This window comes from Passer montanus, unplaced genomic scaffold, assembly GCF_014805655.1.
Source record: "Passer montanus isolate IOZ18808 unplaced genomic scaffold, ASM1480565v1 scaffold27, whole genome shotgun sequence".
In the NCBI taxonomy this organism is placed as follows: domain Eukaryota; kingdom Metazoa; phylum Chordata; class Aves; order Passeriformes; family Passeridae; genus Passer; species Passer montanus.
The window spans coordinates 1,419,354-1,447,319 of NW_024367372.1; the positions used below are offsets into that span (position 1 = coordinate 1,419,354).

General features: G+C 46.6%; 1 protein-coding gene across 7 annotated transcripts; it reads right to left on the minus strand.

The window, feature by feature from the left end:
• Positions 1–532: 532 nt before the first annotated feature.
• Positions 533–26,600, minus strand: FBXO34 (F-box protein 34). Of its 7 annotated transcripts, XM_039712711.1 has the most exons (4): positions 26,516–26,600; positions 14,187–14,285; positions 11,596–11,798; positions 533–3,334 (listed from the first exon to the last, which is right to left on the minus strand). In XM_039712711.1, the coding sequence occupies exons 3-4, from the start codon at positions 11,670–11,672 to the stop codon at positions 1,198–1,200; spliced, it is 2,214 nt and encodes a 737-aa protein (XP_039568645.1). In that variant the 5' UTR covers positions 11,673–11,798; positions 14,187–14,285; positions 26,516–26,600; the 3' UTR covers positions 533–1,197. The 7 variants fall into 7 exon arrangements, with proteins under 7 accessions (XP_039568645.1, XP_039568649.1, XP_039568650.1 ...); XM_039712715.1 differs by lacking the exon at positions 14,187–14,285; XM_039712716.1 differs by lacking the exons at positions 14,187–14,285; positions 26,516–26,600 and adding an exon at positions 13,319–13,337.
• Between the last annotated feature and the right edge of the window lie 1,366 nt (positions 26,601–27,966).

Here is a 27,966-nt window from a genome sequence, read left to right on the forward strand (position 1 = left end):
GGATCCAGGGAAATTCTGCCATGGATGCCAAGCTCTGCTCCCGTTCTGAGCGTGAGGAATTACCGTTCATCCGACACGAACCTCAGCAAAGCACTGACCCAGGGCACTGGGAGAGGCCAGGGCTGCAGCAGAGCAGGGAAGCTCTGCAAGGAGTCTTCTACAAGGAATAAATTCCATACAGAGCAGGTAGGAAAGCTTCCAGCACATCCACACAGAGCCAAGGCAACTCCACACTCATCCTGCTGGACCTACATTCCATCCTTGAGCATCCAGGGAACAGGGCAGGTGCCCACACAAGAGCCAAGGAGCAGGAGGACCAGAAAGTGCACTTAGCACCAGAATTTCCAATGAAAGGGGCCTCTGCTGCATGCTGGGCTGGCAGGAAGGAAAGGAAAAGCTGGAATCTGTGATTGTTACAGCAGGGAGTTCTCCAAGTACTAGAGATGTGGGGGGGTTTTGTTCCTTTGTTAGTAGGAGGAGAGGTTTCCTAGAGAAAGCACATTGCACGTCTGAACTACAGCACAGCACCAAGTTTCTGCCACGTGTTTCACAGCATTTTTATTTTGGGGCAAAAGTCTTACAAGAGAAAGTCTGGTAAGGCAGATCTAGAATGCACATTTTCTTTATGTAAAAAAAAAAACCCAAAACCCAACCAGACAATATGGGTAAGGTAGACAAGAACTTTTTTTATATTTTGACTATACAATAATATTCCTCTCTTTCTTTCTTTAATCCACTGCCACGCTACTATAATGGATCTGTTCTATAGTCTAAGTTTCAGGTTGTCCAGTTAAGTTGTCTGCAGCTTCTTTAAACAAGTTGACCTTTACCTATTTAGAGTTTCTTCTCAGAAACATTCATATATTATACAGGATATACAGATTTTGAAACAAGACACTTAAAAACACACACACCTATAGCCGCAACACTGGGATAGCTGCATTGTAGGGGTTACCTTGTTCAGCCAGCTGTAGACTCTGTATGTACAATTAGTTTTTATAGTGTTATTTACAGAGATGGACTAAAAGCTCTCTTTTAATCTAAAAGGTAAAGGCTCTTGTGTTTGAGTATGTGCAGTTTCATAGCCCTGTGGGGAAAAAAAAAATCACGACAATTATATACACTGTAAACAGCACAAGGCATGAGAATCTCCTCCTCCTCCTCTCCCAAACAATCTTGCAGAAAAGTGTTTGTGCACTAATATTCCTCTTCCACCTCGGCTCCCGCTCCTCGGGTTTTCTTATGGATGGCGCGGTTAAAGCTGTGGCAGGCGGGGACCCAGTGATTGTCATGGAGACCCAGCTTGCAGCCCGGGATGCCCTTCTGGGAGCGGTGGCAGCACATCCAGTAGCCAGGCCCGTAGGGCAGAGCCTGGCAGTAGGGCTTGGGGTGCCACCGGCACAGGGACACGTCCCCCTTCACGTATTTCTTCTTGCACTGCTTGCAAGGGTCTTCCCGGTAGCGAGGGTCGCGCACCCAGCGCGAGTCGGCCGGCCTGATGTTGTAGTACTCAATGATGAACTTGAAGTAGTAGCAAGTGCATTTTAGGGCAACCAGGCTCCTGGTGGGAAGCAACCCGAAGATCTTCACGATGATGTGGTGAGGCAAGAAGGCCATGTACTGCTGAGGCTCCAAAAGCTGCTGGATTTTAAACCTGGTCTCCAGAAAGTCATGTGAAACCTGCCGCTTTAGACAGGAAGCATCAAGTACTTGCAAAGCCCCTTCTGTGGGAGGGACAGAAGGGGCCGATGGCTCTGTAGGGACACTGCTTCTGACACACAATCTACCAGATGCCAGATCATCCTCATCCTCCTTTTGGGCTACTTCTCCCGGCTTCTCCTGGGGACCCTCCCGCCGTGGCTGCTGCTCCTGAGCAGCAGGCTGCTCACCCTGGAGGAAAAACAGCCTCCCTGGGAGTGAATCCTCACCAGAACCAGAGAGCTTCTCCTTCCTGCACCCTTCCTCTGTCTTGGTGACCGATATACTGATGCACAAGGGTTCCTTCCTAGCAGGATGCTTTGGGAAAATTACAGGTTCTTTCGACGTACAATCAACAGTCGCGTTCTTGCTCTGCGAGGGATCCGGTGGCAGCCTGGCAGCAGGGGGACACGAGGACAGCAGAGCCCTGGGAGGCTCAATCCGTGTTTCAGCGTCATTCCTGCCAGCTGTCATGGCCAACACCGCGTGGGCAAGTCCCGAATTCACATTCCCCACCCGGGTATCCAGCCCCGAAGGAAACGGCTGCCGGGCAGAGGCGCCGCCATCCCACAGCTCGGTGTCACCCAGAGGGCCACAGCGACCTCCGTACCCAGCCTCTGCCACCCCTGCCTCCCCCAGCCCGTCCCCCTGAGCCGGGACCCCCTTCCCCACCTCTCCCTCGGGCTGGGTGCCGCTGGCCAGGAGCACCCTGCCGACGTTCCTGCGGAAGCTGTTGTTGCGGGAGAGGCTCCCGGCCTCGCGCTCGCTCTGCCGCCTCAGGCACTCGGACTCCAGCCTGGCCACCATGTCCAGCACGCGCACGGGCTCGCCCTGCGCCTCGCCGGGGCCCCGCTCCGCCGGCGCCTCGCACGCCCCGGCCGAGGGGAAGGGCTCGGAGCCGGGCAGGGCCTTGGGCTGGCCACCCAGCCTGGTGGCAGAGGGGGCCGTGCAGGTCTTGGCACAGTCCACCAGCAGGGCGCTGGCCCGCTGCTCCAGGAAAGCCACCATCTCGATGACCGACAGCGAGCGGCCCGGGAAGGCGCCCTCGCCGCCGTCGCTCCCGAAGTGCACCGAGCAGTGCTCGATGCCGCAGGCGAAAGGCTCCGGCTGGGAGCACCTGGAGTTGGCCTCCCTCATTCTTTCCAGTTGGATTTTGTTTTTCTTAAGGTCCACGGATTTTTTCCGGCGCTTGGCCGTTCTCCCGTCGATGTCCCACGTGCTCTTGATTTTCATGGAGCCCGTGCGGGTGCTGCTGCTGCACTGCTGGGCTGCGAAGAAGGCGATTTTCTCCTTGGTGTTGCCAGGTTTCACCACAGCCCAGACATCCAGCGGCCCTTCCCCTTCTTCTCCCTGGTGGATCGTGGCAGACAGGGCGTTCTTCTTCTCCCTTGCACTTGGGCCGTCCGCTGGGCCTTTCCCGTTCATATTGCACATAGTATTTGGATAAATAATCCCCAGAAGCTTTTGAGATGGAGTCACCAGGGAGGGTTTTGGGAAAACGCTCAGTTTGGTGCAGTTGGTGTATTTTTCTCCTTGTGCTGGTCCCTGGTGGCCTCGCAGGGAATCCTGGCTTATTTCTGGGGATCGCTCTTTCTTCTGTAACTTGAGATATGGCTTTAAGTGCATACCAGAAACCCTGGAAAAACAGAGAGGGAAGAAGTTATAGTTGCAAAATATGCCTGTCTGGAATTAGAGAAGGTGGCCCAGAGCAGGCACCAGCCCACACCTCAAGAGGAACCACATGAGAAAGGAAAAGAGCCACCAAGGCTGCAATATCCACCCTTGAAGAACTTCCTGCAGTAGGAGAGAACTTCCCATTACAGAAATCTGTTTCCAGGCAGTTGCAAGGAGAAATCCTACAGTTTAAGTTGTATCAGTTGTGAAAACATAGCTAGTGGCTCATTCTTGAGCTAGAGCCATCCTTCTGCCTGTTCATTCCTCGATCCAGTTGCAAGGCACACGTGGATCACAGGTTTTATCTGGACATCACCTACCACACACACTCTTTTCAGTAGATAATATGTGGTTAAAGCTCAAAAGGGAAATTAGCAAGAGTAATCAGAGATCCCAGGGGATATCTAATCTCCTCCTATCACCCAAAATCACACAGTGGTTTGGGCTGGAAGGGACCTTAAACTCATTTTGTTCTGCTTCCTTCCATGGGCAGGACACCTTCCACTACCTCAGGTTGCTCCAAGTCCCATCCAGGCCATCCTTGGACACTTCCAGGGATGAAGCAGCCACAGCTTCTCTGGGCAATTAAACCTTTCCTTTAGCATAGTGGTAATGGCAAATTTGGTGACTTTCTTTCTTGATGGGTCCTTATGCACCATCAATGCCCCTCCCAAAGTGACAGCAGCGTGACATCCAGCTGAGGACACCCCACTCTCAAGGAGGGGATTTTACACTCAGGAATTCCAGAGCTGTGAAGGACCCCTTGGATGCTGCTGACACTGCATCCTCTGTCCTGTCACACCTTCCCCTTCCCTTCAAAGTTCAGGAATGCAACCACCAGGAGACTCCAGGCCCTTCTCCCAAGAGCATCTCACAAGCAGATTACAGAACTGACTACAGGTCATGTTTCCATGGTAATCTTTGAGTTGGTGCACTCCAAGGCCTCCTCTTCAGGGATGATCTGTGCTCAGGAGTGAAGAGCAGCAGGTTCAATGCCACGTTCACCATGAGCTGACACAGACACATTCAGGCACTGAGCATGTTTCCCTTGAGAGCCAACACCAAGAGAGTTAAGTGTGGCAACTTTGTAGGTTTCTAGCCTAAAACCAGCTTTTTACTAAAAACCGCTATCTGTTGGTCTATAAAGTCCAACAAAATTGTAAGTGATGTTGTCCAAGCAGAGGAAGCCTCCAGGACTAGAAGAAGCTGTGCTGCTTTCTCTGGTTCCTCCTTCTGGCTCTAGTGACAAGAAGGGAGGGCAGGCACAGAGATTTTGGGGAGGTACATCAAGAGGAAGGGCTTAGTTCACCTTTCTATACCTCTTTGGTCCAAGCAGGGCTTTGAAGGCCAGGAAGCAGCTGCTGGAAAGGCAGATTTCGTGCTCCTTCCCTCTGGATTTTTTAGGGAGATCACCATCTGGCTCTTGCAACCAGATAATGCCAAAATCACCTGCATCTCACCTAGAGGCTGTGGGGTAAGAGATCCCAGTGCTGCACACACACCTACCCAGCCCCTGGGTTAATTTTCTCCCTGTGCCTCCTGTGTGCCAATTCCAGCAGCTGGAATTGGGTCACCTCCCAGTTTAGTCTCCTCTGCAAAATGCAACTGAGCTACTTTGTTTGCCTCCTCCGTCGGATGCTGAAAACTAAAATAATCTCATAAAAATAGAACTTCAGGGCGTTGAAATAGATGCATGGAGAGAAAAATGGGAAATCAAGGCTGCTGGAGTTTGCTTTGGCCTCATTTTTCACAGGGGCTGCCTCACTCTGGTTGTACTTCACAGTGAAGCAGGGTCAGGCCACTGAGGTGACCTGGCCAAAGCCCAGCCCAGAAGAGCAGCAGGTGAAGCACTGCAGCAAACTGCTGCAGAGAACGGTGCCTGCAGCCTTCCCCTCCCTTCCCTTCCAGAAGGACATTTCCCAGACTTGGGAGAGAAAAACTCTGGTGGCTGCTCGCCACCGTACCCTGGGGAGAAGAGGTGAATACAATTAAAACACGACTTTGCATGCTGAAATCTCCTGAGCCAGGAGCAGAAGATCAAATTTCATTCATGAGTTTTGTGCCAAGGTGTTTGAAAGATGAGCTGAGCTTGTTTTTAAAAGGCTTTCTTCAAGCAGTTTTCAGGAATCCAGCAGGACAATCAGCTCAACACCCTTCATTAAGAGAAGCTGCAAATGGAGGTGAGACCAGGTATTATGTGAATAAAACCAGAACCAAACTGGTTACCCCAACAGGCTCAGGGGACATGTTCAGCCAGCAGAGTTGGTTCAGCTGCTCCCAGCTATTTCTGGTCCATGGAGAAAGACAAAGGGTAAGTTCTGCCTCACCTATTACAGATTTCTTGTTTAAGGTTATATTTCCTATGTTTCAGTTAGTCCCTGGCTAAGCCAACAATACCATTTAAGGTTGAAAAGTTATAATTTACATAACAAAATTATGCCTTAGTCAGAAGTTTTACTGCCAGAATAATTGCCTCATTTGAATTCAGCATTCAGTTCATTGCACATGTTTTAATGGATCTGGATTTAAAGAAAACCTTCATCTAATAACTTCAGACAGCTATAAAGAGCTCTGCAAACTCCACAGCACCAGCTGCCACCTGCCTCAGAGTTTTCCAGCAGCAGGGAAGAGAACTTTCATTTTAAAAGCCATCTTAGCAATGGACCTTACCTGAAAGTGTCACTTGGAAAAAACGAGCCCTCACCTCACACGCCCTTTGCTGTGGACATTGAGAATGAACTTTTAGGCAATCACAGCTTCTTCCCTGCACATCAGCAGCACATTTCATCTCTAGCTCCTACATTTAGAACAAGGCTTCCCAGCTGAAATTGCTTTGAAGATGAACCAGAGCCCAGTCCCCACCCACAGACTCCCCTGTTTCTCAGTGCTGGCAAGCACAGAGCTGTGGCAGCTGCAGGTAAGCTTTTAAATATTTAAAACCACCAAAAATAGTTGTTAAAAGGTGAAGTCACATATTCCCTACGACACTTCATTCCAGAATAATTCTGTTTGCTTTCCTCCACCCTTTAAGTTATCAAGCTCTCCAATTTTATCTTTAGAGACAACGACTCTTCAGAAGTCCACGGGAGCAAACATAAAAGGTTTTCAATCCCAAATGTGCGGTTTTAAATTGCTGATAAGAGAGAATTCTGCCAGGAATGATCAGCACTGAAACAACGAGCAGTGCTGCCTTTATACTGTTATTCTATCCTTAAGCTGATGAAATAAAGGGGCCAGTTTTTCTATTTCTAATCAGCCATGTCTGAAAAACAGGATACTTGCACTGCTGGAATGAGACTGCTGTTTTTGTAAGTCCTAACTACAGCTTGTTTCCACTGCAGTTTTATCAAGCTGGGTTACTACACACTGCTGATACAGAAATATATTCCTTTATATGAGCTCAGATACTCACACACCCCTCCTCTCCCCACCCAAGGGAAGACCCATAACCCACTGGTGGACTCCCCATCCCTGAAAGTGTCCAAATCCAGGCTGGATGGGGCTTGGATCAACCTGGTCTAGTGGGAAATGTCCCTGCCCATGGCAATGGTTTGGAATGAGATGGGCTTTAAGGTCTTTTCCAACCCAAATCATTCCATGATTCTACTTGCCAAGAATCCTCCAGCATCCTTTTGTGTTTATGTATGTTCTAAATCACAGCAGCCTAAAACAATAATATATTTGCTTTAGTGGAAACTCCAGAGTTGGAGGCAAAACTGTTAGAAAAGACTCAGTTTTCACAACTCCTTTGTAAGGTCCACAGAGAGCCTTAATTCCCCTTGCAGCTCCCAGCTCAGGGACTCTGATGATGCCCTGTGAAGCCAAAAGATTTCCTCTGGCCAGCAAGCAGAACAAGGAACAAAAAAGCCTGATCTTCACAAACAGCATGTTCACACTGCAAGTTTTCTGGGCAAAGCACCGGAAGGTTTTATTAGGGGGAAAATTTCCATCAAAACCCCCAAGTTTCCTATGGATTTCTCCTTGTAAACACCAATTCCAGTCGACACAAGCTCCTCACGTTGCTGACTGCACACCCAGTGCCAACTACAACTCTGAAAAACCCCTCAGGACATACTAACACAAGGCAGAAGCCAAAAAAAAAAAAGGAAAAAAGTCAACAACAATAAAAACCCCACACCTCTGGCAAAGCATTCCTCTTCCCTGGCATCCCAGCTCTCTGTCCATAGAGTTTTCCTCCTCTATGAAGGACACTGACAATTAGCAAGGACTGAGCACTGAGTGGGAGTTAACCACAGCTAACCACTTGTTATTTCTGGAAGGGCTTGGTGGGTCCTTTGGGCTCCATCTCCAGTCCCATTTCCATCCCCTTTGCACTGCCAGGGCAAGGCAAAGCAGACAGAGAGCTGCTTCAAAGGCATTCCAGGGATTCTGCTGGGGAAAGTCCCGGGATGGAAGGCACTCTGCACTCATGGAGTTTGTTCTGGAGCATGGCAAGGGTCCAAGCTCACAGAAAGGAGGGCTGGGAAGCTCCAGAGCAGGGGTGGGTTTGACTCTGGCAGCTGTGGAAGCATCTGATTTCCTGAAACCCCACTCCCCTTGGAGCAGCAACTGCTCCTGACCCACCTCCCAACACCTCCAAAATGCCTCTTGCAGCAAAGAGAGAGCCAGCAAGGATTAGAGAGGGATTTGAAGGCAAACAGAAGGCATGTGGCTGCTGAAGGAGAGCTCTCTGCTCCAGTGGCCAGCCTGGGGCAAGTGGAAGAATGCCAAAACCGTGGGGCAGAGCTGGCCCAGCAGAGCTGAGGAGCTAAATGCACTGTGTAAGAACCAAATTCCTAATGCTGGGTCCCTCCCCAGCTTGTTCACCTTCATCAGGTGCTCACATAACCTGACTCTGGGCAGACAACACCCAAACACAGCTGCACCCAGCACAGCCAGAAAATCCATCCCACAAAGCCCAGCATCTGCAGCACAGAGGTTTTGGGTGACAGAATGCACCCCCAAGCCCAGCACAGACCACTCCACTTTGAGGGCTCCCACCCATCAATGTTTTGAACATGTTTTACACTAAACACACCCACACCCTTCAGTAAAGCACAGTTGCCTTGGCTACCTCCTAAATTTTGTACAGGAAGAAGTGCCACAGCTTTGCCAGGCTTTTGTATAAAAGCACTCACCATGAAGAGAGAGATGTAGCAGCAATTCTGTGCTGAGCCTCAGGAAGCTCAAAGCCCTGCTTCCCAACCACACCAGACATAACACAGAGATGACAATGCAGAAGGGAACAAAACAAACTGAAAGATCTGGAATTCAAGGTTATCAGCTGCTCCAGAAATGTGTAGCTCAGAGATGATGGGATGGCACACGTGGCTGTGGTGGGACAGGATGAGGGGAAATCACAGAGGGACAGCAAGACAAAAACTGGTGCTTTTATAGAGCTTCTCCTGAAAGCTGCTCAGAGCAGCACAAGTAAGTGCCAAGTGTCCTTCTGGAAGTGTTTCACATTTATTAATTTGTTTCCTGATTTATAAAGTGCAAGAGGACCTTTCTTCATATCACAGTGCAACAAATTTCTTGTGTTAACGAACCACCACAGAGTGATGCTATTTATAGCCTTCATTTTTGTGCATATGTAATGAGAACACATCAGAGGTTGCAGAAATTAACCTTGGACCACACGATCAGTAACAGACTCAGCATTCAAAATAAAAACAAGCAAAAGTAGAGCTGAAGGCAAGTTATCAGGCTGCTCTTTGGAAACTCAAGACTGAAAGAAACTGGTTCATGAATTCAGCTGGGGAGAATTTCACTGCATTCTCCAGGAGTCAGAAGGTGTTTTCATTATTAAGACCACATCCCAAACAAAAGATTTAAAGCAACTGCAACTGGATGTGATCCTTCTTTATGAAGGATACCAGAAGCAGACACAAGTTTCAGGTCACATCCCTTGGAAACTTCTGTCTAGAGACCAGAAAGTCCAGGAATAAACATGAGAACTGGAGCAGTGTTAAGTCACTGCAGAGATATTTAACAACAAAGAAATAGTGAAAGGTTTTTGTTCAGTTTGTGAGAGAAAAGAGAAACAGGGCTGCAAGCAAGGGCAGGGCAGAGATCAAGAGTACAACACAAAATACCAAATTTGACTTTGCACCATTTTTAAAGAGGGGAGGTAAGGGTGATGATGAGGGCAAAAGCCCAGGCGTTAATCTGAACAAGAGCATTGGCAGGGGGAGGATTAGAGAGCTTCATAAAAATTGTGAGGATTGGCTCATCCCAGTTTTAGAATCCAAACCAGATAGGCTCATGCACTGCAGGCCAAGAAACAGGATTTATAAACCTCTTGAAAGGCAACAATAGGAGATAATAAACATGTGGCACATTGGAGGGGGCACTGCAGGGGAGAAAGAGAAGGAGAATGATCACAGCCTCTCCAGGGCTCGTATTCTGACTCCAATATAAAGGTGCTTTGCAAGCAAAGAGGATTAATGTGACACAGAGAAAAAGGGGGAAGAGGGAATAGTTCAATATGCCAGACTAACCTCAAGGTTCTCAAAAAAAGCCATCTTTTTAGAGCAATCTACTATATCTTCCTCACATGGACTTCAGAGAGCACAAAGAGATTTACTGGTTAAGACAGATTGGCAGAGGAATGGGAAAACAGACAAAGGAGCTGGCTTAGCAGCAGACAGCTCCAGGTGATGCTGAATAAGAAAATACCAGCCTGGAAACCAAAGACATGCCTCAAGAATCAGCCCTGGGAACATCTGACTTTGTTAGGAATGACCTCAGCACTAATTCTGCACCCACAGAAACAGAGGCAGCTCCAAAACAGCAGAGGCACAAAGCTCCAAGTAACAGAAACTGAGGAGGGTTTTGAAATGCAGGCAGTGATGCATCAGCAAGAGGAACACCAACAAATTTTGGAAGTAACTGAGGTGAACTGGCTACCACAGAGACATCCAAGAAATAAGACATGGAAGTGATGGAGAAGCCCTCCAGCCAGAGCAGCTCCAGAGCACAGCACACACTTTTAGCCAGGACTGAGAATATTCTGTGAGGGGCATCACACTGAGAACAGCAGCAATTGCTACTCAGGAAGCTACTAGAGAACACTTGGGTCACTTAGCAAAACCACAGGTGAGGGTTACAACCCCCTCAGAATGCAGAAGAAGAGGTAAACCACTGAAAGTAAGCAGCAGTCCTGAGGCAGAAGGCAAATAAAGGAACAGAAACTCAAATGAGTCTATAAACTGTCATGAATGTTCAGCCTGGGAATGAAAAGAAGGTTCCTAATTGCACAGCAAGATCTGTCATCTTCAGTAATGGCTTGATCTACAGGAGGAAAGAAGAAAAGATGCAAGATGTAAATGTTTTTAGGCTGGACTAAGTTCACAAAAGGGATTATGAGATCCTGCTTGGGAAAGCAAGGAGCTGGGTGACCCAGGAAGTCTTTTCCAGCACTAAATTACCATGAGACTAACATAGCAAGTATATGCTGTCTACACAACCACAAAGAACAAAGGTTAAAAGTTTGCTTTAAACCCACACAGCCTTTGGAAACCAGAAAGCTGGCGCTCTTCCTCCAGACTGAGGAAGTTTAAGAGCCTTGGTTTCAGAAGAAGAATTTTTAAAAATACACATTTATTTTGAAGTAGTTTGAACTCCAACAAACTGGCATGTCCTTGCATTTGCATGAGGACAAGTTGTTCTGCATGGTGTTCCTATAAGGAGACACAGTGAGAGGCGTTCACTTAATTGTCACATAAGCACAAGTGTTTGAAATCAATCGTGCATTTCTCCTTAATAAGAGACACAGGAGAGTGAGCAATGCAAAATCTGAGCTTAAACTAATCTAATTACTTAGTCCATAGTAAGACAAACCACAACAATGACTGCCAGCATTTCCACTCTCTTTAAGCTGCCTGCATGTTTTAAAGCCTACTCTGATGAGCCTTTCGCCAATTAAGTTTTACTTCAAAGTCCTGTTTCCCAAACTAATTTACAGCTGTTGCTGGAAAACCCAAGGATTTCTGCAAGTACACTACCAGCTGCAGCAAATCTGCAGTTGTCATTATCAAATAAAAACGTCACAGAACATTTCTGCCCTTAAGCCATTACAACATTTTGCTTAAACACCACCTGAAAGTCAGAATTTCGAGCAAACATTTGAGAGACAGGACAAGACAATAGGAGAGGGCAAGGAGAAGGCTAAAATCAGTGCTGAACCCTCAGCTGCAGGCAGAGCAGGCAGCGTGTTCGTACCGTTTGACTTGATGGAAGGTGGAGGATGTGGAATTGAGCGGTTCCCTGTGGAGGCCAGCTCTGCAGGAACTCTTCATGGTAACGACCTCTCCGGCTAAGGCACGTCGTCGTCACAGCCAGTCCATCCTGGGCTACACCCCAGGCTCCCCCATCAGCTCTGCCTGCCCCACACTCGGCTTCACCGCGTCTCTGCCACCTAAAAACTGAACAACAGAGAGCTACGTGAGGAGATCACAAGAGCAGATGATCAGGACATGGACTTTGCCATGCCCATGAGAGAGAATAGATATAAATATATACAAACACAAACATGCTACGCATGCATAGATATCAAAGATACGTATTCAGATATAAAAGAACTTAACACCATCATTCCAGCGTTTCACCTGGAGTTCCTGAACACCACCAAACACAAATGAACACACCCCACCACAGCCTGTCTGCACACACAGAGTTTTTTCACCTTATATCCACTGCAGCTCTACCTTGGCACCTCCCACGGAACACGCTGTCTTCCCAGCTCCATGTAAACAGGACGCACAAGATCTCTCTGCTTGTTAGCACCACATCAGCCTTTGGAGGGAAGTAGCTGCTAGCAGTGAGATTTGAGGCTGCCAGGAGTTACGTTAGCACTCTAGTCAAAATAACGTGGTGGATTTTATAAAAGGACAGAAAACATGTCACCACGCAGCCTCCAAGTCTTGTGAAAACTGCCCTGTTTTTGCATCACATGCAGATAAGACAGATTACACCAGAACAAAGCTGTTCTGCAGTATCTCTTGTTCTCTCTGGGCTGCTGCCTTCCCCACCTTGTCCTTGGAGCAGACACCCTTACCGGCACTTTAAGGCACTTTGATGGAGAAAGAACAACAACCTTCAAGCTGGAACATTAAAGGGAAGAGTGACACAGCAAAAGAGCCCTGGAAAACCTCAAACACTCCAGCCTGAGCTGCCAGCAGATTGTTTTAGAGACCGTTTGCTTCCTCTCTAGAGGACTGTGCACAATGATGCCGTAATAAAGGAATGCCATTTGAGGATGCTAACTATGGAGCTGTGTCCCCAGGGGAGCTGTGATTTAGTGCAGCAGGTTGTTCTCTCCTTTTCAGCAGTTCTACCCAGTGTTCCTACTGCTGTCCTACCCCTGCTTTTGCAGAGATTGAGCCTCTCACATCACCCCCTTCCCAATGCCTCCCACACAGAAGAGCCCCCATTAAGCCCAGCCCAGCCCTGCTTCACTGGTGTGGTTCACAAACAATGCTCCCACTAAACACTCCTGGCCTGGAAAACCTGCTCTTGGTAGCCACACTTGCCAGGGAAATTATGAACCTTCCAGGCAGGAAAAACAGAAGCTGGTTTAGATCCACCTGACTTGATGTCTGCTACAGCAATTCCACATTTCATCTAATGATGGCGAATAAGAGGTTAAGCGTTTGCCTATATTTGAGTAGCAGGAGCCTAAAATAATATATAAAATATTATATAAACACATTCCAGTCTTCATGAAGAAATCTCTGCTGAGCTCTACACAAGGCTAAGAAACGTGTGGGGTGGAGGAGACGGAGGCAGGGCAGTGGCAGAGCAGGAGGAGGAGAGCATGTCCTCTGCTCCAGGGATTCAGGCAGACCAGGAATTAAGCCGCCACGATCAGCAACAGCAGAAATTGAAGCTTTGTAGTTAAACACCATTTTCATCAGACTACCCAGAGTCTCTAACAAGGACCTACCTCTATGAGTGAAACCTAGGCACAAAACCAGGTGTTTCTGATGTTCTCATGCTGTAAAGATATATATTCACAAACAATAATTCACAGAGAAGAAAAAGTGTATGCCCGGTGCTTTAGGAAAATCAAACATAAAATTGTTACTTTCCCATGAACCATCACTAAAAAGGCACTGAAACTCTGACTTTTCTCCAAGCTTTTGTCTGGCTCTCCTTCTGGCTTTACTAACACTAGCATTTCAAACTCAGCAGGAACTGTATCACAGAAGCATGATTATATCCACACCCAAATAAACGCAACCACACCATTTCAAGAACGCCACTCACTTTTCCAACAGCTTACACCCTTTCCATGGATCCCTGGTTAAGAATACCACATGTTTTGTCCTATCCCACTCCTTTGGAGATCAATTGAGAAGTAAAAGATAAAAAGCCATACAAAGAATTGAAACTCAAAGATATCTTGTTTGCAGTGAAGAGCTCGAGAAGCAAAACCACCAAGAGAAGTGGTTCAGGTCAGGAGCAGCCAGAACCCTGATCCAAGCACAGGCACTGTATGGTGGGATTTCGTGAGTTTAGGAAGGGACCAGCAACTACTTGAGGGTAGCAAAAGCTGACAAAATAGACACAGCCAAGTTCAGATGGGCACTGCAGCACAGACCCAACCACAGCTCCACACAAAGCATGCTTTTTCCCCCCCTCTGTAGCTGCTGGGCTATAGAAAAGAGTTGAAATAGACTATTAATGCCAGGCAAGCTCCTGACAAATTCCTACTGTGTGAGGAGTAAAAAGCTGTGCTTGTGAATTAGAAAAAAGGAAAAGAGAGGGAAAAAAAAAAACAACCCAGCATTTAAGCTAGCAGATATACTTACTGCCTTTAACTACCACTGTTTCTGTACCAAGGCTGATCCTTAGCAGAAGGAGCTGCAGCCGATTTAAGTTTTGCACAGAGTCAGGTACAGCCCAAAAAACTGAAATACAGATGCACAGAGAAACAAAACAGAAGAGGAAGTTAAAACCCTAATCATGTTCTTCTCCCTCTCTGAAACCACCCCCAAACATATGCCTTTCTGCACAAGATGTGGGAAGGACTCTGGTTTTGGCAGCAGAAAGCATCACATCCTCTCAGCCGCTGACGGACTCAGGGAACGGGCCCACAAAATTCCCTGTCTTATCACCAGGTCTGAGCACTGCTGCAGCCTAGAAAAACAAATGTATCAACCCAACCAGGCTGCAGTCAAGGTCTCTCCATCTGTGTAGCAATTCACCACAGTTTTTGATATTTTGATTAGTGCAAGTGTGTTTTAGCTGTAGCAACAGTAACTGATCAACAAACCAGTTCAAAGGGTGGGCACATCCTCTCAGAAAATTTACTTTCTTGAAAGGAGGCCGTGGCCTCGGGACTGGATCTGAGCAACAATCGCCCTGTTGGTAAAAACATGTGTAAAAACACATTTGACCACCCCACCTCCATGCAGGGCAAGCTCTGGGATGTTCCATAGGGATGTCACTCTGGATCAGCTGGGCAAAGAGCATCAGCACACTCAGGATGCAGAAAGAAGCAGCAGCAAGTGTTTCAGGGCAGAACTCAGAGGAGTTAACAACAAAAAGTCATTAGGGTGGAAAAAGTCAGTGCTAGGGTTTTATAATAGGATAAGGGTATTTGTTTTCTTGCAAGAACCAGGTTGCATGTCCATTCTCCCACAATGGAGCTCAATTTTAGGTTGTTATATGATACAATTAATTCACCAGACATGCAATTCTGCCATCCCCCAGCCAAGTCATCCCTCCCTCCCAGGCACCCCTCAGGACACCTCTAACAGCACCAGACTCTCCTAAGCAAGAGGCTTTGGCACAAAGTCTTTCCCCATCCCAACACTCCCACTGGGAAGGATCCCCACACACACCAGGTCCTCAGCCTCTCAGACACCTACAGGAACACAACCATTTATTTTTAACCATTCTTCAGGTAATATCTACATATTTAAGCACCTAAAGAACTGTCTTTTAAGTAACAACAAAAACAGTCATTAGGGTGGAAAAAGTCAGTGCTAAGGCTTTATACTAGGATAAGGGTATTTGTTTTCTTGCAAGAACCAGGTTGCATGTCCATTCTCCCACAATGGAGCTCAATTTTAGGTTGTTATATGATACAATTAATTCACCAGACATGCAATTCTGCCATCCCCCAGCCAAGTCATCCCTCCCTCCCAGGCACCCCTCAGGACACCTCTAACAGCACCAGACTCTCCTAAGCAAGAGGCTTTGGCACAAAGTCTTTCCCCATCCCAACACTCCCACTGGGAAGGATCCCCACACACACCAGGTCCTCAGCCTCTCAGACACCTACAGGAACACAACCATTTATTTTTAACCATTCTTCAGGTAATATCTACATATTTAAGCACCTAAAGAACTGTCTTTTAACCCTAAAGGAGCCATCACAGGCATCATTTGCCTTGTGAAACCTTGTGTGCTCAGCTTCCCCTCTGATGGTCCATCAGATCTGGTATGATCTGATCTGAAGGCAATGGAACTGCCACAGGGAATCCAGTTGGAATTAATGTGGGGGAGCTTCCTGTGTCTACTCCCACACCAAAACCAGCTGATGGCACTTCTGCCAAGCACCAGGAACCAGAGGTGGCAAAGCAGCAGGACTGGTTACCATTGCCCTGTGCTCATTTCCCCACCAAATTCACTCCAGCCCTTCCTTCCCAAAGCTCCTCCAAGCTCCCATCCTTGGATGCCACCAGACAGAGCAGCAACTAAAATGAAAACTGAAGATTCCCATGTAAGCAGAATCAGCAGAGGCCACAAAGACAATGAGGGGTCTGGAGCACCTCTTTTATGAGGAAAGACTCCAGGAGCTGAGCCTGTTTATTCTTTCACACCTTCCCCTTTCTCAGCACTGCCTCCCTGTCTGATTTCTCAGCTGAAGCCTCCCAAGGAGCTGGACCAGGACAGAATTAACCCAAACTGGTCAGCTCCCTGAACCCCTGGCCTGGCAGGACAAGGTTCTCAGAAACTCAGACTGCACTCAGCCATCTCCAATCCACACCTGGAATCATGTTGGAAAATCATTGCTACAAAGTGGGTTTTAGGTCTTTTCAGTGGAAAGGAACACTTCTGAATGCACAGTGGGCAGAGTGTTTCAGAAGCAGGGAAATGAGCATGTAGGGCTCCAAGGCAACATTTGACTCCTCAGAGCTGTCAAACAGCACTACTTGCTGTACTGATAAGCATGTGAAATGCTTATTCCAATGAAGCACTACAGGGAGAACCTGTTTTCCTTCCAAGACCACGTCAAGAAAGAATGAAAGGCTCCACATTTGTGGTTCACATGCTTTCTCTCTAGGTGGGGTAGGAGGTGGAAGGACTAAGTTGTCCCCTCAAAAGGAAAACCTCAGAAGGGAAAAAGAAAATAAAGACAAGCTCTGCTGCACCCTCTTAGCCCTGCATGAGTATTGGGAAAAATAATATTACAAGTGTTTCCCTTGTTCAGCTATTCCTGAAAGGTCTCAGCTGCCTTGCACAATTTGGGTAAGAACATCACTTGCTGCTCAGCTGGGAAGAAGTTAAGAACTGGCTCATTAGATTTGTTCTGCCTGATCCAAGAGGAAAACAAAACCAGTAAATCCCTCAGTGGGCAGTGCTGCTGCAGCTCTGGTGACAAACACACGGGGCTCACACATCACTCTGCTTTCTAGAAAGCTGCCTTGGCACCCCTTGGCACCACCACGTGCCCCGAATGACAAACTGGGGGTGGCAGAGCCCCTGTGAGTGGGGCTGTGGCTGCTGCACCCTCAGCTCATGGGGACAGACAAAAATCCTCCCTGAACACCCCACACTTGAGGCTACATGACCCACGAGCCACATCTGAATTATTCAGCCTATAAAACTCCATCTGTTTTGCCATGCAGATTGTGAATTAATGAAAGCTCAGCTGAAAGGCCACTTTCTTGGGGCGAGAGGAAGGAGAAAGCTTCCAGAAGCCTTCCTATTATAGAAGCAATAGAGCTGGTTCCAAATATAGGAGAGCAGCACTCCCAGAGCTCTGGAGACGTCGTGCCCTGGTTTTGTGAGGCTGAGGTCTCGCTGGATTGCTCCTGCACATGCAAAGATGGGCAGAAAGGACTGCAAGATGCAGAGTTGGCGTGAAAAGGGAGTTTCAGGACAAACACCAGAGGCAGAAACCCAGACTGCCTCTGTGAAAGATCAGCCTGAACACCAGGAGAGAGCCAACCTGCCCCACTTTAGAGAAAGCCAGTCAAAACCTGCAAGAAAAATCCCATTTTTTCAAGAACACAAAGTAAGCTTGCTAAAAAAAATCCTGATCATTATTACTGTTATTACAACCCCAACGTGGCAGATTAGGATTGCCAACAATCATTTCATCACCCTGTTTTGCCAGTGGTAGCAGGGATCCTGGCTGGAAAGGATCACTGCACTTGACTCACTTTGGCACGCAGAGGGTGGATTTGTTTTTGTTGTGACAGCTCATAAAGTGACCATCACATGCCCTGCCCGACAGAAATTCCTCACCAGTTCACCAGGAACAGTTTGTCAGCGACCCATTTTAATTCCTAAAGTTTCCTTCTCTTGTTTCAGGGCGGATCTTGTAACACAACAGAAATAAACTCAGTTGCAAAACTGATTACAAGTGTATCTTTGTGTATCTCTGCATCTGTGTACTCCAGCATAGGACTGGCCTTTTGGTTGGCAAATAGTAACAAAGTAAAATGTCACCAGGACAGCAAAAATCTCACACAGGACACTACATAGGGAAAAAGGCCCCGTGCACCGTGGCACAAAATGCACAGGAATAACTGCTCCTGCACATCTCTCCGTGGGCTATGAAATGGCTTCTAAAATAGCAGAAAAAACCTACAGCTGACTTCTAAATAAATTAATAAATACAGCAAACACATGAATAAATAAAGCAAATAAATGCAGTTCCTTCTTTAGAACTCTGCTAACAAGGAAAACCCCACAGCAGGTGACTCAATGTTAAGCACTAATTCCATCAGCTTTAAAACTCGATTCATTGACAAAAATACAGCTTTAACAGGTTTCTATAGCTCTAATGGTTTGGACCAGCCCTTGGGTTGCCAATTCTCCTTTCTGAGACCACCCCATGTTCCCTGATCACAGGTCCATACCCTCACAGTGTAACAGAACAAGGGGCAATTAATTTTTATTTACTTCTGTAGAGTCTTACCCTTTCACAAAAAGGTTATTTTGTGCATTTCTCTGTCCTGTACCACTGTGGATACTTTTTCAGCAGAGACAGAGGCACAGAAGACACCCCAAAAAACACTCCCCAAAAAACCCCAAGCAAACCAAACCCACACAGACACACAAAAGACTCAAAGCAGAACAATGCAGTTTCCTCCACATGGGTTATTCTGCCAGTCCACTGCAGGGCTGAGAGGTTCCAATATCCTTTAGGCATCTCTAAAGTGTCCAGATTTTTCCTAGAAGTCTCCAAATCCAAATTCAGCTAACCTTACTCAGCAGCACAAACACTAGATTAAATAGAATAGTACCAAAAAAGAGCTTTAGAAGTAACTGTGCCATTACTTGCAAATATTTGGATAGGTTGGATAAGGCCTTAAGCAACCTGGTCCAGTGGGAGAAGTTCCTGCACATGGCAGGAGGTTGGGATGAGATGATCTTTAAGGTCCCTTTCCAACCCCTTAACATTTTATAATTCCATGATTTCTGTCATTCAAAATGCCCAGGTTTTTCCTATCATATTCCTGAATCCTATTCTCTATTCTCACATAAAAGCATTTTCTGCTATTTTTAGTACCAATGTCTCATGAATTGTCAAAAAACCTTAAATCTTGTCAAACTTTAGACAAAAGTAGGCCATTGCTGGTGCCCCAACGTCACACTTTCACACAGAACTATCTTCCACCTTGCAAGGACAATGCAAAAATGCTGAACTCAGAAACCTCAAATTTATAGGTCAGCAGTTTACAAAAAAGTCTGCTCTGCACATAGGGAAAGACCTACCCAAGTACACCAAACTTCAGGACAGATTTCATACAGAAACAAGTTCAAGCTATTTTTCACAGCACATTTTGGAACAAAGTGCCTCATTACATCTGCAAACTTCCACCAGAACAGATTCCTTAGGAACATCTGAAAACAACCCACCCACCCACAAACAAACAGGACACACCACCACCCACACCCTCTGAAGAAATTTGGGATTCACTGGGCTTTCCAGCTGTGTCTTAAAACAAAACACAAAAGCTCCTAAAGAACAGGTTACAATCTTAAGACAAAAAAAAAAAGAACCAAAACAAAACAAAAAACCCACACCCAAACACTAATTAATGTCAGGTTCTAATTGGAGGATGTCAGGGCTACCCCAGGCCCTTTCCAGCCTGCTCCTCATGTCCCACCACAGGATGTGTCTGAGCCCATCACTGAATCAACTGGTTCCACTGGGGAAACATTTAAGAAAGGAAGAAAAATACTTGACAGAGAGACAAGGACACCAAGGCCAAGGAAGGATAAGGAGCACTCCCCACATGGAGAGAGAATATTTTGGTTTTATGCTTGTTTCTTACTATTATTTTACTGTTCTAGCCATTAATAAATGTTATTTTTCTGTTTTGTCCACAACAGTAATCAGGAATCCCATGAACTTTATCTTGACCTTTAAGCTCTCTTGGCAGTGCTTCTGTGACATCTCCAAATCCAGTCTCTGGGAGGCAACAACCTCTTGTGGCCAGCCTGTCAGGTGGATGTGTCTGTCCCTGCAGCAGGGAGTCACCCACTACAATCACTCACAGCTTATTATTAATGTCAGTCTTCAGGAGGGGCAGGAATATTCCTCCTTGTATGGGGAGTGGCCATTTCCCAGTGTCCCTCTTTTATTCACTTCTGACTTCTTGTGAGAGGTGGTGCAGACCCCACCGGGATCCCTGATGCAGGGGGGAATTCAGACTTGTGAGCTCTCTGAAAACATCCTATTCCACAGAACCCTTGAGAGGTTCAGGTTGGAAGGGACCTCAAAGTCCATCCACTTTCAACCCCTGGTCAAGGGCAGGGACACCTTCCACCATCCCAGGCTGCCCCCAAGCTCCATCCAGCCTGGCCTTGGACATTTCCAAGGATGGAGCAGCCACAGCTTCTCAGGGCACCCTGTGGGGGAAAATCACATCCCCTGACCTGTTTTGAAGCAGCCCTGGACTCAGCTGTCCCTCTGGACTGTGAGCACACACAGCTGGCTCGCAGCCCTCTCTTCATCCACCACAACTCCCAAGTCCTCCTCTGCAGGGCTGTCCTCAGTGACTTCTTCTCCCAGTCTGCACTCACACCTGGGACTGCCCTGACCCAGGAGCAGCACCTTGCACCTGGGCTTGCTGAACTTGGTGAGGTTTCTCATTCCCGGGAAGGCCACACAACCTTCTTACATTCTCACACAGCTCCTGGACCTGGTGACACAGCTCCTCAATGGGGACACACCTTCTGGAGAGAGGACTCTCAGCCCCAATTTCCTGGACAGGGAGCAGCCACTCTTTACAACCAGAGGCCTCCAGAGCTCTACTGCCACCAGGCCTCTTTGGGAGGGACCCTCTGACACCCTTGGGGCTGCCAGGAATGAGCACCCCTCCTTCCTACAGCTCCAGGCCTGCAGCGTGAAGTCACACAAGGGAAAGAAACAGGACACCAGGGTGTGACAGCCAGCAACACAAAGCTGGAACCCTCACCAGTGACAGGAGGAGCAGCACAGCAAGGGCAGAGGGGGCTCAAAACAGCACTTGGCATGACACCACGACCCAAGAGCCCTGGACATCCATCAGCCAGAACCAGGCACCTGCAGAGCTCATCCTGCACAGACAGAGCAGCAGGAGCAGAACAGGGAGGGAACAGGGCACGGATGAGCAGAGCTGGGCTCACACAAATGCAGGTGAACGATCCCAAAGCAGCATCAGGGTATTTCCCACCCTAAACTGCTTTGCAGCTTGTAAAAAAAGCACAGAACCCGTTTAAAGGGACCAGAAAGGACTCTGAGCAGCCAAAGCACAGACATGTGACACGTCACGGCCAAAGGGCTCAAGAGGAAGACTGAAGGCAGCCAAGAGGACACACTACAAATCCTTCCCAGACAAAGCATCACCTGGGTTTACAGAAATTCTCAAGAGAACATTATGCACAAAACATCTGCTGAACCAACTCAGCTTCACATAAACTCAGGGGTTTTAACTGGTAAACTGCAGTAGAGACCAAAATCTTATTGCATGATTATTTCAAAGGACTGTTTAAAATCTAAGCTAATCTGGAAACCTACCAATTCCACAGATCTTTCATCTTTTTTCAGCTCTGTTTTTAAAGATTTTTTTTTCCCTATTAATAACTCAAGAATTATTGAAGTAAAAAATAGTTTGATATTTTCAGAGCTTTGTAGTCAATACACCTAGCAACTGACACAATTAAAGTTTCAGAAATCCTAAGCATAGCACGAATTCCACTGTAATTCATTCTTAAGGAAAAAAGAAAGGCCCCAAAATAGCATTGAAATTTCAGTAAAGGACAACTTCTGCACGCTTATGAACTGTGACAACTTTTGCTTTCTGCTTCTGCCTTTCCCTTTTCACATTTCCTCTTCAAAATTCAGTGGCACAGACCTATAAGAGGACACCAGAAATAATTCTGGTGCAATCTTTTCCATGTTAATAACCACTTTGGAAGTATGAACTTTCCTAAAGTCCACTGGAAACATCAGAATCAGGTTGGTTTTACAAGACTTGAAACTTTTTTAAATGAAAAAACACAGAAAACATAAAATCCTAGAATGGTTTGGGTTGGAAGGGACCTTCATGATCACCTTGTTCTAATGCCCTGCCATGGCAGGGACATCTTACACTATCCCAGGCTGCTCCAAGCCCTGTCCAACCAGACCTTGGACACTTCCAGAGACAGGGCAGCCACAGCTGCTCTGGGCACCCTGTGCCAGGGCCTCACCATCCTCACAGAGAAGAATTTCTTCCCAATATCTAATCTAAATCTCTCATCTTTTATTTCAAAACTGCTCCCCTTTGTCTCATCCCTATCTGCTCACATAAAAAGTCACACTCTTTTTCCCAAGTCCCCTTAGGCACTGGAAGGGGCTCCAAGGTCTCCCCAGAGCTTTCTCTTCTCCAGCTGAACATTCCCAGCCCTCCCAGCCTGGCTCCAAAGCAGAGGTGCTCCAGTCCTCAGAGCATCTTTGTGGTCTCTGCTCTAACAGGTCCAAAAAAATAGCTTTTTAATCAAGACAGAAAGAGGAAAAAAATACCTACATTGCTCTCTAACCCAATATTCCCACTGCTCCCTCCAGCACAAACAGTATTTTCTTCTCAGAGTTTCCCCTCTTGGACAAAATGAGAAAATATGAATAAACCCCACCAAATCTCTAAGAAGTGAAGCAGAAAATAAGGAGCCACAGCTGTGGTTTAGAAAGGATGGTTTAAATGAGCCAGCTTTGGAGCTAGGGATTGTGACCCTGGTGTGGAAATCCTCAGCACTTTACAAACCAAATGTGCCACTCCAGAGTTCCCACTCATCCCCCTGGCTTTCAACAATCAATTTTTCTCCCAAAAGCCAGCTGCAGCTTGCCAGCCCAAACCCTGAATTACCAAAGCAATCACCCATCTTGAGCCCTCACCCTTTGACATCTCTCACCAATTCTCCATGAGCTTGCAGGAAATAATTTCAAACAGCTCCCTCAAGAAAATCAGTTTCAAGCCTTAGTTTTTTCCATCCCAAGCCATCCCTGCACTATTTCATAGCTCTGATAATTATACCACTGACTAAACCTCCAACTGGGAATAGCTGTTTTTATCATCACTATTAAAAACAGTCCCTCACACTGTTAGGAATCTGGAAATTCACTGGAGCTGCATCCCACCCTTCGGCCTCTCAAAACACTACAGAGCAATGAAAGTATGTGCTGAAACCAGAGGATCCCTGTGCTGAACACTCCTGCAATTTCTGGGTAACTGGAACTGCTTCCTAAGTGAACCATGGAGGCCTGGTTATTGATTTTAGCAGGGCAAGTGGCACCAGAGCTCTGAAGCAAGTCAAAGTTTTCCATACTGGACTGGGAAAGTTTAGCTACTTTTAGAAATGCAGCAGTGACATGCATGCTAAAAAGCTCCTCACATTCACCTAGTTTTGTAGTTTTTATGGCGGTTTTTTTTAAATTAAAGTAAAAAGATCATCTGCAGTTTTCCTTTCCTAAAAGCACATTATCTTGGTTTTTACACCTTGGCCAGAAGAGTGACTGACAACTCTCAGAGAAGTAGCAAGATGCAGAAAAACAAGAGTTGAAAGAAAAGTGGATTTCAAAAACAGCTTTTAATTATCTGAAGGTACAGTTGCCAAGTAGACAGCAAAGAGGCTGTGCATCACTTACAGATGGGAAAATTCCCCCAGGTTGATTTCACAGCCAGTTACAGTGGATTAACCTATTAGGAAGAATGAAATAGATATATATTTTTTGGTGGATGCAAGTTTCAACAGTTTGAAAAGTCATTGCCACTGGTACTTTGATACATAGGATCAGCAATCTGTTTTATCACACTTCAAGTCATCACCATCCATAAACACACCCTAGAAAAAAACCTCACCCTCTTTTTTAATGCTTCTTCTGTCATTATTTCCTTCTCAGGGAACAGCATCTCTCTTGGCTCCCCACTTTGAGTATCACTTCATATATCAATATTTCTTTTATTGCTGTTAAAGAGAAACATCTAGCACCTTCAAGCTGTTTTACACACACCTTTGCACACACATATATTACTGTATCTGCCAGATGCCATTGTATAAGGCATTTGTCAAACAGAAAAGCACCAAAGCACTGATTTTCAGCTTTCCAGGATCCCTCTGCTAAATCCTGGGTGTGCCTACTTTTGTTTGGTATCAAGTTCCTCCTGCTGGCTCTGCTGCAAGAGCAAACTACAGGGATAGTTAAGTTTTTCCCCACCACCAAAAACATCTGTTCCTTTTCTGAGTTCTCCAGACTTCCTTCCCCTTGACTGTATCACAAAGCCTCTCTTTTCAGCAAGGCCGCCTTCCTGATAGTCCATCACCATTATCTTCTTGTTCTCTGCAGAGCAGCTTGAATCACTGGGTCCTGCAGAGCTTCCAGTCCTTTCAGCTCAAGGCCAGGATCTGAATTCAAGCATCATGATTTACAGAGAGGGTTGTTAAACTCCTTCCCTGACTCTTTTTTTACCACTTCACAGTTTCCTGTCCTGGGAGGCAACCAAACTGCTACAAGAAATGCCAGTTTCTGTTAAATGTCCTCAATTCCTGTGACACTGAGCATTTAAAACAATTACACTGCTTCCAAACTTTGCACTATAACAGCTTTTATCCCAAAAAGTGCAGAGAGGAGCAAAAATTACTTTAGCACCAAGAAGTGTGAGTTGGTTGTTTGCTGCATCTCACAGCATTTCTAGTTAACATTCAGCCTTGGCACAACCCACCATCCGCTCAGGCACACAGCACAATGTCACCCCTCAAAACCCCACTGTTCAACCTAAAGGCATTTTTTTTTTTATTTTAAGGGTGCATCAGCTGCTCACTGAAAGTGGGAATGCTTCATTTAGCACACACACACTTGTTAAACTGCTCACAGCATGCAAATAAAACACTGCATTGTGCAAAAGTCATTCAGTCTCTCCATCCGTAGATATGAGCAATGGAGCTGGGGCCAGGAAAGAGAAACTTGGAACAACGTGCAAATATTTCAGTCCCTTATTCCCAGTATTCACATCCCAGGCTAAAGCCCACAGCCCTGTCATGCTGAGGGGTGACCATGTTTAAGAATCTGCCCTGTGCAGTGGGTGGGAAAACGACCATTATCTGTCTTGCCCCTGGACTGCACCCTTTTATTTGTAGTTATTACTGCAAACTGCCTTTTTTTTTCCAGACAATGGTTGTGTTATTATAGGTACCTTCATGCCGTGCCAAAGCACATACACACAGCAATTCAGAACAATCAGCCTTGTTTTCATGGGAGCAAAGGTTGCAGCCAAATGAAATGGGTGGAGATCACATTAAACAATCTTGGAATCTGCTAATAGGATATAGGAAAATGTGACCATAATGCAGATGCGGAGTTCCCCTTTCACCTTCCAATGTTATGGATAAAATAAAAGCTTTGGAAAACCAATTAAACTGTTTGAACAACATTAAGCAAGTCAAAGTATTCTCAGGGTGCTTACAAGACCACTGAGAGGCTCTTTAAAATTAAAACAAAGCAGTGCCCTTTCGAAGTTCTGAAACCAGAGCATTTCCCCACCCCAGAAATTATGATCTCCTCCACCACCTGTTTTAAAGATATAGGAGACCTGCAAGTCCTCTGCTTCTCCATGGTGAAGAGAAGCTCATCAAGACAACTGTTCCTGTCTTAGGGACAGAATCAGCCCCTCCTGTAAGTGGGGAATTTTCACACTGAGGGACCTTGGTTGGTCAGCTGTAACCTGCATTCCCCTTGTTTGCTTCTGAGATGTGCATTAGTCAGCTTTCTCCTCCACAAATCTGATTGTGCCTCTGCATGATCGTGCACTGAAGTCATGTCCTTGAGCGTGTGACATCAGTCTGTTGCCATGGCAATGCACAGGGCAGTCCAAAATTCAGTATTATGGCATCACTGCGGGATCAGACAGCAGAACAAGCCAACGCCTGAGAGCTGGTTAATGCAGCACGAACAGCCAAGACATTTCAATCTAAATGTTAAAGTGTAACTGCACCTCATCACAGTATTCTTTATAAATATGCCTAGAAGCCTCAAGAAAGACAATGCAGAAGGTCACTGGATTGCAGAAACGGGCAAACCACCATGCATCACTAAAAAGAAGGGCAATATGTTTCCAAGGATGGCCACCAAGTAGAAGAAAGCTCAGTTCAGCTCTCTGAATAGAAACCACCATCTGTTCCTAAGGCAACACCAGAGCTGCCTAAAGACATCACATCCACAGAGAAACAGGGATGATCCCTCAGCACCCCAAACCAAGTGTTAGGTTGCACCCAGTTTTTCTGGAAATCAGAGGCTGGAGGATCACAGCACTGTCAGCCCTTTCAAAGGGACAGCATTATATAAGACACAGTTCTTCAATTTCAAGCTTTGAAGCAAAGATCAGCACATCATTAGCCCAACCTGAAACAAAACCATGTAGTTAAAAAAGGGTGGTACCTTCCAAGAGTTGTTATTCCATGTAGGGTTAGACATTACAGTTCTGTAGGCTCCTTACACACTCACGAGAATGGCATTTCTGAAGAGCAAAAGGGAAGGAAAAAGGAAATTAGTGACACAGTAAAGGTATTAACAACCACTATCCAGCTCCTAAAACCCAAAAGATCCAGTTTGCCCAGAGCAAAGGGCACATGGGAACAAAAAACCATGCATTGCTGATGTGGACAACCACCAATTCAAGGTCTTCAGTGCTGACTGATGAAGTACACCCCAAAACCAGCCCAGTGGCTGGCCACAAGCCAATCTGGCACCACCAGAGCCCAGGGAGCACAGATAGCAGAGAGGAGGGACTGCCAAGCCTCCAGAAGCCACAGTGGACCCCTCTCTTTACCTGTTCCTCTGTTCCAATCAAGCACAAGTGTTTTGGGGTCTGGGTGTGGATTGCCAGTGGCTGCTGTGACACCCAAACTCCCCAAGCCCCTGGAGAGCCACTGCTGTTGTACGTCAGCTCCCACGTAACGCGGCCCCTCCCCGGGGCTCGGCTGGTTTCATTTCGCCTCCTTCCGCTTTCCCTTATTAATTCACGCGTCTCCAATAGCTCAGACAACACTTCCTTCTGCAGAGCTGACCTCCAGCCTTCCCATAACCCCAGACACACCCTCAGTTTCTTCACACTGCCATTAACGAGGCACATTTCATATTCTCCACGTGGATGCAGCCCTCACCCACTCCGAACCCCTCCACCCATGTCCCTGGCTGTAATTACCCCATCCCTCGTTATCTAATACCCAGCACAAGCCTTGGGGCTGGGAACCTCTGTTTGTTTGGCTCTGCAGTGTCACACACCCCAGTGGTGTTGTATAAATAAATTCCACAACCTGTTTGAGCCTGAGTTTGATCGAGACTTGAATTATCCCCGTTTCCAAGTGACTGCTGCAAATACCTCCGCTTGCTTACGCAATCGGCCACCAAGGCAGCTCCAGGGCCAAACACCACGACAGCCAACTGCTCCCACAGGCCACAACTGCTCAGAAAACAACTTAAATCCCTCTGCTTTTAAGTATAAATTGCAGATTATAAAGGGATGAGACAGGTAGAAGTAGACAGCTCTCAGAAATGTGCCTCTGTCACCTGAAGGACAAGTTCCATGTGCCGGTGTCACCTCTCAGCCACCACAGCACCCAGGCTTTGCCACAACCCTTAACACTCAGCAGGTTACCCAGTCACAAGTCTGAAGTACCAGGGAGGATAAGATTCTGGAAGCAATTTTGAGCCAAATGGATTTCAGAGCAAAATAAAGCCAGCAGGCTTCATCTCCATGGAGCTCCTGCAACACAACATAGGCTGAGCAAGTCACTCAGGGCAGAGGTCTTTCTTATTAAGTACCTAGTAAATTCAGATTAAAGTCACACAACTTTTCCCCCTCCCTCATATAAAAATCAGATGCTATC

Coding starts and splice junctions, on each gene's coding strand:
- FBXO34 (XM_039712715.1), bottom strand. CDS start 11,672: ATGAAGAGTTCCTGCAGAGCTGGCCTCCACAGGGAACCGCTCAATTCC. Junction 3,335..11,595: donor ACCTTCCATCAAGTCAAACG/GTACGAACACGC, acceptor CTGTTTTTCCAG/GGTTTCTGGTATGCACTTAA.